At 38.2% G+C, this 9,984-nt stretch overlaps 1 protein-coding gene across 1 annotated transcript; it reads right to left on the reverse strand.

The window, feature by feature from the left end:
• Positions 1–321: 321 nt before the first annotated feature.
• On the reverse strand, positions 322–4,573 carry LOC131320534 (probable LRR receptor-like serine/threonine-protein kinase At3g47570). Its single transcript, XM_058351258.1, has 2 exons — positions 1,815–4,573; positions 322–1,093 (listed from the first exon to the last, which is right to left on the reverse strand). The coding sequence occupies exons 1-2, from the start codon at positions 4,489–4,491 to the stop codon at positions 678–680; spliced, it is 3,093 nt and encodes a 1,030-aa protein (XP_058207241.1). The 5' UTR covers positions 4,492–4,573; the 3' UTR covers positions 322–677.
• Positions 4,574–9,984: the final 5,411 nt, after the last annotated feature.

A 9,984-nucleotide genomic window follows, 5' to 3' on the forward strand; every position in this document is an offset into this window, starting at 1 on the left:
TAAAAAGGCAAACAGAAGGAAGCTAATTAGATGATCTTGATTTTTGGCCAATTAGAAAAACGCATCTCTCTATCTAGTTATTTATATTTGTGTGTTCTACATACTAGACACATACATGACACGACTAGTTCTCCTTTTTAAAAGAAGGCAAATGCTAAGGAGCGACATGAGGCGCTTCTTATGTTGGTCTCCATAGGCAATTTTAAGATTATTCCTAGCAAACTACTAAACGATAAATTCACACAAAGTACTTTTGGGGTATTTTACAATTTTGTTGTTAGTTTTGTAAGTAATAACAAAAGTACCATTAAACAATTGGTGTGCACTTATTTTTCTGCTGTTATACTCTAGCACGGTGCTGTTGAGCCAATACAAATGTACAAAACTAAACTAATAATAATAACAACAATAACTATAACACTAATAATAATCACCGTCACGTTCACCGTTTTTTTTTTTTTTTTCACCTCAAGGACATTGCTATGATAGCAATTAACAATTTGAGACTGAACACGCACAGAAAAACACCAAACAACAAAAAACAAAAAAGTACCATTTGAGTGAGCTAGAGTCAGCACATGCACACTGCAAAAGCATGATAGTTCCCTTATTATAAGAAAGATAGATCATCCTCACTTCAGTTAATAACGCATGCACATTTCAAATAGCCGATGTGCTTAATTCAATGCCTTGCCACCAGTTCCAACAAGTACTTTCCTGATCACCAGCAACTCAGCTCCAACATCACCAATGTCAGGTCGCTCACCCGGTGATTCTGCAGAACAGATAATTCCAATTCGAAAAATGGAAGCCACAATCTCGGAAATCTTGCCACTTCCCACTTGGCTTGGCTTTTCATTTTCTGATGCGGTGCTCATGCTTGTCTTCCCATCTCCTCCTTGCTGAAGAAGAAGAACTCGATCGGCAATCCCCTCCACTCCTTCGGACAAAGCAATCTCGGCAAACTTATGAAGGTTCATGTTGTCATTAAACCTTTCATCAGTGGGTCTCTTTCCTGTAAGCATCTCCAACAAGAGGATGCCATAGCTGTAGACGTCACCATATGTCGACACCTTGCTTCCCACACCGTACTCTACATTTCACACAACACACAGTTAGAAAACAACCGAAAGGGGTGTGTATAGAGAGGCCTAGGCCCCTTTTGGTTGGTTGGACAACACTGAAAGGTTATACAATCCCATAGAACAAGGAATTCAACTGAACTAATAGAAAAAGGAGTACTTAAATTAATACCATTTTCTATGATTTGTAGGGTTGGTTGTCCAATGTATTGGTGATCCATCCACAAATTGTAACATTCAAATGTCATAAATGCAGTTCCAGGGGATTTCTATCGGATCACGCGTCTAATTTTGCCAACAAGCAGGCCCTAAAGGACTACCCTAGTGTATCAGCTAATAAAACATTTCTCCATCTGAGAACAACATAAAATAGATAACCAGTAACCACTGTTCATACTCAATGAGTACTAAAGAAACAATTACAAGTTTGTGCCTTCCTTTTTTTCACTGGGACCTTTGATCCGAATACTGGACCATGCAAAAATGTGTCATAAACTGAAACATACATGCAAATTAAGAAACTTAACTTCAGATACCCAACTTAAGAATGAACATTTAAGAAACTTAACTTCAGATCCCCAACTTTGCAAATTAATCTCCACATTGAAGTTAAAAACTAAAATTTAAAATCTCGAATAAAGAAAAATCAAGATTAACCAAACCAACTTTGTGCATGAAATTAGGATTATTTCAGGTGTTTAAACAAATAAACATTAATGAAAGCATGTTTACCCGGTGGAGCATAACCAACAGATCCCCGTATTCCAACAGAACTTGATTGATTTCCTGAAGTGCAGTGGTTCTCCTCAAGGAGAAACTTTGCTAACCCGAAGTCACTAACATGTGCTGTCATTTCACTGTCTAGAAGAACATTGCTAGGCTTCAAATCACAATGAACTACAGGTTTTTGGCAGTGATGGTGAAGATAATCCAATGCAGAAGCAACATCAATGGCAATATTTAATCTCTGAAAAAGATTCAAATTACCATGGGTATGCAGCCACTCATCTAAGCTCCCATTGGCCATGAACTCATAAACCAATGCCTTAAAATCATTACCCTGATAATCGATACCTGAACATGCAGTTAGTACCTTAACAAGATTCCGATGCCTAATGTTCCTCAACATCTCACACTCAGCAATGAAGCTACTGGAAGCTCCCCGATGTAAAAGGTTAAGTACTTTAACTGCAACAATCATTCCATCATTCAAAACTCCTTTATACACGGAGCCAAAACCACCTGTACCAACCAAATTGGCTGACGAGAACCCATCAGTAGCTTTAAGGAGACCTTGGTAAGAAACATTCAAGAGCGAAGGTGCTAAAAAAACTGAAGAAGGCTCAGTTTTCCTCCTCTTAAACCCGAAGAAAAACACACAGCATATCAACAGAATTGCTCCCACAAGCCCACATGAGAGATAGATTATGTTTTTTAAGCTAAAAGCGGACCTCTTGGAGCCTTTGGATTTACATCTGGGTAGCTGAAATTCAGGTACACCCCCACAGAGCTTACTGTTTCCTATGATTGAAGTTGCACTTGCATTGTTAAAGATGCCTTTAGTAGGTACCTCACCCTCCAAATTGTTATACGATATGTTTAGATTCAGCAAGAAATCAAAATCCCCTAAAAAGTCTGGAATTTCACCCGACAGATTGTTGTGAGAAAGATCTAAATCTTGAATACCTCTCAAAGAACTCAGGGACAAAGGAACTGTCCCCTGAAAGAAATTTGCCTGCAAGTACAGAGCTTCCAACCTTACACAACTACCAAGAGTAACGGGAATTACACCGGTTAACTTGTTTTCAGAAATACCCAAGTAACCAAGATTTTTTAGATTACCAACGTTCATGGGAACTGAACCACTCAGATGGTTCTGAGATAGCTCCAGAGCCACTGACAATGATGAGAGATCAAACAATTCCTTTGGTATTGCACCGGTAAGGTTGTTACTACTAAGATCCAATAACACCAAGTTCTGCCATCTCCCTAAACTTGAAGGGATGCTGCCGTGAAGCTTGTTTTCTGCTAAAGTGATTTTAGATAACAGAGTTAAGTTCCCAATGGAGTAGGGAATGATCCCTGAGAATTCGTTTTCTTCAAAAGCCAACTGTTGTAGCTTTTGAAGCCTCCCAATTTCAGGTGGAATGATACCCGAGAATTGGTTGCCTACCAAATAGAGGGCTTCCAAGTTGACAAGATTCCATATCCCTTCTGGGAGATTTCCATATATTTGATTGTATGATATAGAAAATTCTGCCAGCTTAGAAGAGAGATTGCTGATGGATGCTGGCAATACCCCTCCAAAATAGTTTTGATTCAGCTCCAGGAGCTCTAAATCAGTGGCATTGGTCAAAGAGGAAAGAAAGCTTAAGTCATCGGATTCCCCACTGCCAAGACTGTTAATAGCAATGAGAAATCTCTGGAGCTTTTGCAGCTTTTCCACGGTTGGGACTTTTCCCACAAGTCTATTTTTACCCATTATGAGGGCCGCCAGATTTGTCGCGTTTGAAATTGATCGAGGGATGGAACCAGTGAATTTATTTCTGTAAATGCTGAGGAATTCTAGATTCGGAAGAGTGTTGCCCAAGTGTGAGGGAAGACTCCCTTCGATTTGGTTTGTTCCAACATCAATAACCGTAATGGAAGAATGATTGAAAAGGGAAGGAGGGACTGTTCCGGACAATCTATTCTCATTCAACCCAACAGATGTTAGATTTTGCAATTGGCATAAAGCATCGGGAATGCTCCCAACCAAATTGTTTTTGCTTCCAAAAAGTAACTGAAGAGATGATAAGTTTCCAAAAGTAGAAGGGATACGTCCAGTCAGATTGTTAGAACCGAAGCTGATTATTTCGAGCTTTGACAATCCACCAAGCTCCATAGGAATTTTCCCCACCAACCTATTGTTAAAAACATTGAAATTAACTAGGTTAGAACAACGGGATAAATTTGCAGGAATGTCACCGCTGATGGAATTATTGTGCAGACGTAAAACTCGCAATCTTCTCAAACGCCCTAATTCGGGAGGGATTTCACCACTGAAGCTATTGTTCAGTAGCTGTAGAACTCTTAGGAAGCTCAGGTTTCCTATTAGAGGAGAAATTGTTCCAACCAGTTTTTGGGATCGCAACTCTAAGACGGTGACCCTCTGGTGGCGGCGGCCACATGTTACACCAGGCCACTTGCAGAAGTTGGTGGTTGCATTCCATAAGCTCATAATTTGGAGAGGATCTTCCGTTATGCTGGCCTTGAATGCAAACAGTGCAATTTGATCTGTATCGTTTCCTCCTGGCCTAGAGGTGGCCATAATGCCCGACTCTGGCAAGCTCATGCAACATAGAAGTATGCGTAGGATGAGAATAAAAATTGCAAAGAATGTATTAAAGATCGAACCTGAAGTCCTCATTGGAGTTGAGAACACAGTTACTACGTGAATACCAAATCCGAACTGAAGGTAGCCTCGTGCAGTGGGCTGCCTACAACTTGTACCGCAAGATGGAATTAGGGGTCTAATGGCAGCAGCCGTCACAACAAGAATTTTCGAAAATGTAATTATTCTTTGTGAAAAAAAAATTATCCCCAACTTACATAGTCTCGCCCCTGCTAGGTTTTTTTTCTTATTTTTTATTATATACTAGTCATAAATCTTCTTCTTTTTTAAGAAAGGAGACCCAAAAAAGTATTCCAAAACTAAATTCAATGGGCCAAAGTGAAATAATATAAATGATGATGTGAAAAAAAACTCCACATTCTAACTTTAAAATAATTTAACCTAAAAATTAAGGAAATTTAATTATAATGCCACTCCCCAAATTTATAATGTCACTCCCAAAAAGAAGTGCGGTTATCAATTTGGGAAATCCATATAAGGATCTGGGGAGTGACATTATCGATGCCCAAAATTAAAGTTAGTCTTGTTTTATACTCTATGTGTAAATGACAAACGTCATTTATTATAATTTTTGTTATCTTATTTTAATTGTTTCTAGAGCCGATGACTATTAATATTGTGATGCATCTTTTATTTTTTAGTATACATTTCGTCACTACTAGAATAAAATCCTGATTCCGTCCATGGAACGAAACAACCTTTCTTCATTCCCTTGGGAAATAACGTAAGGACTTCGTTATTAGAGAATTCTTAGGAAACACACAGTAGCCTGCATATGGGAATGTTATTCACCACAGCTGAAATCCTCCTACGTGAATCTTACGCAATAACAACCCTTTGATGCACATGAGCACAACTAATAACCCAAATACAAAAGATGGTGAACATTCAGAGATATACAGAAAGACGCAAGGTTATATACAAGGTATATAATATAGAGCTGCAAAGTGCAAACGAACATAGCCGCTCGAGACTCGGCTCGGGAAAAGCTCATTCGAGCTCAACTCAAGACATAAATAAACAAGTTCAAGCTCAAATTCTAGACTCGTTTTGTTATCAAGCCGAGCACAAGCCAGTAGAGACTTGGCTAGAGTTGGCTTGCAAGCCAAGACTTAGTAGATTTTTTAAGTTAATTACCACAATTGGCATTAGCATTTTGATACCTTGATGCACAATCCTTACAAAAACATATTACATGTTATTATTATTCTAAAATTGAGGTTATTTTCTTGTAGAGGATAGGAAAATGAAAGATATATACCTTCACAATTAAAACATTTTTTTGTTGTATTAGACCTATTCGAAAATATATATACGTTTTTCGTTGGCCCGTTAAGGCTCGTGAACAAGCTCGAGCTCGAGTCAAGCCAAGGCCCACTCGGCTTGAGCTTGGCTCGTTAAGTTTTCACTGATCTCGAGCTCAGGTTTGTTAAAAACTTAATAAACAAGCTTGAGCACAACAAAACTCAGCTTGGCTCGGCTCGTTTGCAATCGTAGATATATTTAATTTATGTGCACCTTTTACCCGAACAAAGTTCAGAAGAACCAATCATGTGAATTCACAGTCTCTAGATTCTCTTAAAAGTTTAGGGTGCCATAATTGCGCATTCGACTGGACTTTGGTGTCTAAAATATCATACCCAATGCACATGGCTCTTGGTCTCAGCAGAAGATGAGAAGCAGTTGGTAGGCACCTAATGCTCAACATCAAATGAAAAGGCTGAATTAGAGCCATCCCTAAAGGAGAAAAATTACTCCCTTTTTCTTAATTCTATCTTCTTCTCTGCCTCATTTTCGTTGGTCCAATTCAATATGAGGGCATTGGGTACACAAATTTTTACAGGACTGAAAGCACCAAGTCAGAAAGACCCACATGGCATGTGATAAAAACTCTTGCAGATTAATAAAGTTGAGTAAAATTCTTTCCACCAGTACCATTTTCTTCCCATCCAAACCCCTTGATCTAGATTCTAAACATAGTGTGAAGGTTTTAGTGTTTTAGTCAATATTTATTCACGTGATTGCCCATCATTTCAGCGTGGAAAGAATATTGCTAATTAGAGCTCTAAAATCAAACCACCAACAGCAACAATTGCCGGTGGCCCTGTCTAACTCAAAATCAGTGGTACAGCCCTCTAAGCCTGTAATGCTTTATCAGTCAAGTAAGGTATAATTGGTAGTACTGGACAAATCACTAAGGCAAAGTTGTAATGAACAAGCACCATTCTAGCTAGGTGAGGGTTACCTGTCATTAAAGGAGACAGCATTTAGAAAGTTTCACATATATGGACAACATGTTTTGACTTTGTTTGCATCCCTTTTGTGGAGGGAAACTAAAAGGAAATAGAAGAAAAATGAGAGGAAAATGTCTTTCACGTGTCCACTTTTTTCCTTTCCTCACCCAGTTGTTTAGTACGGGAAAGAAGAAAACCACAAAATCTGATATGAATCACATTCTAGTGAGAGTGGACCAAGATGTGACCAATGTACTGATGCTATTAAGGTGCATCCCCCAGAGGGAAAAAGATAACCTTAACTAGAAAAGAATTGACTTTTGAGGCCCAACACTATTATGAGCAAGGCATTATCATCATCTACCTAAGGTGAAGATATTACCTTAGTCAGAGTCAGTTTCAACTCATTAGCTGCTTGTTGTTTCCAATGTGAACTTTGGACAACGCAAAAGAAAAGCACCTAACTTTCTTTTTCACATGCTAAGCCTCAAAATTCGTCTAGACTTTGATATGTCTCAGCTACTAATATTTCGGATGCTGAAATAATTCAACTGTATGATAGAGGAGGGCAAAGGAGACAATACTGGAAAACAAAGCACATACACAACATTACAAAGCAAGTGCCGGTGTTAAAGGTGTTTTGGTAAAAGGATGTATTAACTTGGAAGTGCATTTACTAATTGCATAAAAAAAGAGTGTTTAGTGATATAGTTTTACAGATGATTTCTTTGCCAAAAATCAAAAAAAAAAAAAAAAAAAGGCACAATTACTTACCATAATCAAGGGCACTTTAATCTCCCAAACTTCAAGTTTAAAATGATCTCATAAGCTTTTGAACACCATTATTAGTCTGGTATTCGGACTCAATCTGATTCTGATAGCTCACGGATGATATAGCATGAATAAGCTAACTTGATATTTACTGTGTTGATGTGCTAAAAATCAATAAATCATTAGGATAGAAAACTGCTGGAAAATGAGATCATTTTTTCTTAGACCTGCCGAAATCCAGCAACTCTCCAGATGTATGACCAACCTTTCCTCCAGTGGACGGATGGGACTTGGGAGATTATTTATCTGCGGCATATCAATGGGAGTCTTGAGGATCCGGTAGTATGGATCCCAGAGGACGGATGAGGAATTGCATTCATCCTAGCAAAAGCCTCTTCCAGAATCTGGATTTAGCAGAGAATGTAGTGGTTTCCCTCACTTTAACAGCACCGTGCTAGAGTATAACAGGACTTATTGGACTCATTTTTGCTGACATGTCCATTTTGTAGGTAAAACCGTCAAAGGTTGAGTACCTTCGCAACAATAATCGCGCCATCATGTTCATGATTTCCTTTAAAAACAGAACCAAAGTTACTGTTTTACCAATCTGAAAAGAACCCAATATATGCTTGTAGAAAGTTCTTGTCAGATACTTGCAAAACTAACCCTAAAATTGATGATTCTAATGCATGTTGCTTCCTCTTTCTTCCCATCAATAAAAAGTTGCGAATGACAATATCAAAATCAAGTACCAGTTGAGGAAGTATCATATTAAGCAAATGCGAACCTCTTTGCTCGTTTGATCCTTTTGATGGAACATGTGGACACATTTTTTAGTTATGGTATGCCACCACACAGTTCATCATTTTCATCAGAAGTTGCACTACATTCTTGAAGATTCCTGCCCAGATGAGCCAGGTTTGAGTCAGCTCTTGCTCGCAAGTCCCAATACACGAAAGATTGATTTTTTTTTTTTCTTTTAGTATTTGGTATCCCTTTCCAAAGACTAATGAATTTCTTCTTTTGTTGAGCCAAAAAAGAAAAGTACCACCAATACACAAAAGAGGTGAATTTTTAGGTGGAAAAACAAGTGCTACATTACATATATTTATAGCAATTTAGAAAGCGAATGCATGTAAGTCTAAAAAGTTTGGTCATAATCGATTACAATTTGTTGGGCATTAATGAATTTCATCCATAAATGGTCATGGCAGTTGGCACGCTACTAGTTTTACTCATGAATGCATGCCCAGGCTAACTATGGCGTAACGTAAATGCAGTGTTTTTCAAAAGTCCTAGCTTCAAAGAAGCTTTGGCAAATGTGGGTCTTTTGATTGGAAAACCAAATATGGTGTTTCGGCCCGTAGTGTTTCGCAACTAATTTGGTGACCAAATACTTACATATCGAGCCTTTTTTTTTTTTTTTTTGTCAATCGATAGAAGAGATCATTTACATCATATAACAAGTACAAATTACAAACTCGGGTGACTACATCAATTGTATTCACGAAACAATCAAGCCCAACAACTTAACAAACAAAAAAAATAAGCCCAATATAGGGTAGAAAACAACTCAACAAACATAAAAAATAAGCCCAACATAGGGTAGAAAGAAAGAAATGAAGGAAAAGTCCTCTAAAAGAAGAACACGCACGCAACACCCACATGCACGTAGGTGAGATAATTCGAACTCCTGACCTTCTAGTAAGATGCAAGAGCCCTGACCAACTGAATTAGCCCTAATTGGTTATACTCCGTACATATCAAGCCTTCTTCAGTATAATTCAGGACAAGTTTTTTTTTTTTCGGGGGTAAAAATTCAGGACAAGTTGATTTACCTTGACAAGTCCAAACAAAACGGGCAGGCACTACTTTCGAAGTACTCCGCAAGTGGTGTTGGTTTTTTAGCCCCTGGTTTTCTAGGTCTAATTTGGCGACCACATCATACAAGACAAGATACTCCATAAGCGTAGGCCTCGGTGTTTTTTCCCGCACGCATACGGATGTAGGGGGGTTGGTTACCAGATTTCGGGCTTTTGGAGCCTGATCGGTGGGTTGACACGACGGGGCCGATCGACGAAGCCTCTTCGCTCGTGCCCTGTTGTGAGAAGGGGAAGAAAGTGTGAAATGCTAATCGTCATGAAAGCGTTAGGCTCCGTTTCAAAACATTTTTTTAAAAAATAAGTACTTATTTTACATTTTCAAACTCAAAAATAGTGTAAATAAAAAATATTTTTTTAATTTTTTTTGTACCGTATAAAAGATCTCATCGAGATCTTATAAATAAGATTCAAATTGTATATTTTTAAATTTTAATAAACCCATTATTTTTTAGCTTAAAATTGTCTTCTTAAAAAATAAGAATTTATTTTACGTTCCGAAACGGGGCCTTAGTCGCACAAGCGCTTCATAAAGAACACTGCTACTCACACCACATATATACACAGATTGCGTGTAGAGATCCGATGTGGGGCCTATTACGGATTCCATACAAACAATCCGA

This window comes from Rhododendron vialii, chromosome 3a, assembly GCF_030253575.1.
Source record: "Rhododendron vialii isolate Sample 1 chromosome 3a, ASM3025357v1".
Taxonomy (NCBI): Eukaryota; Viridiplantae; Streptophyta; class Magnoliopsida; order Ericales; family Ericaceae; genus Rhododendron; species Rhododendron vialii.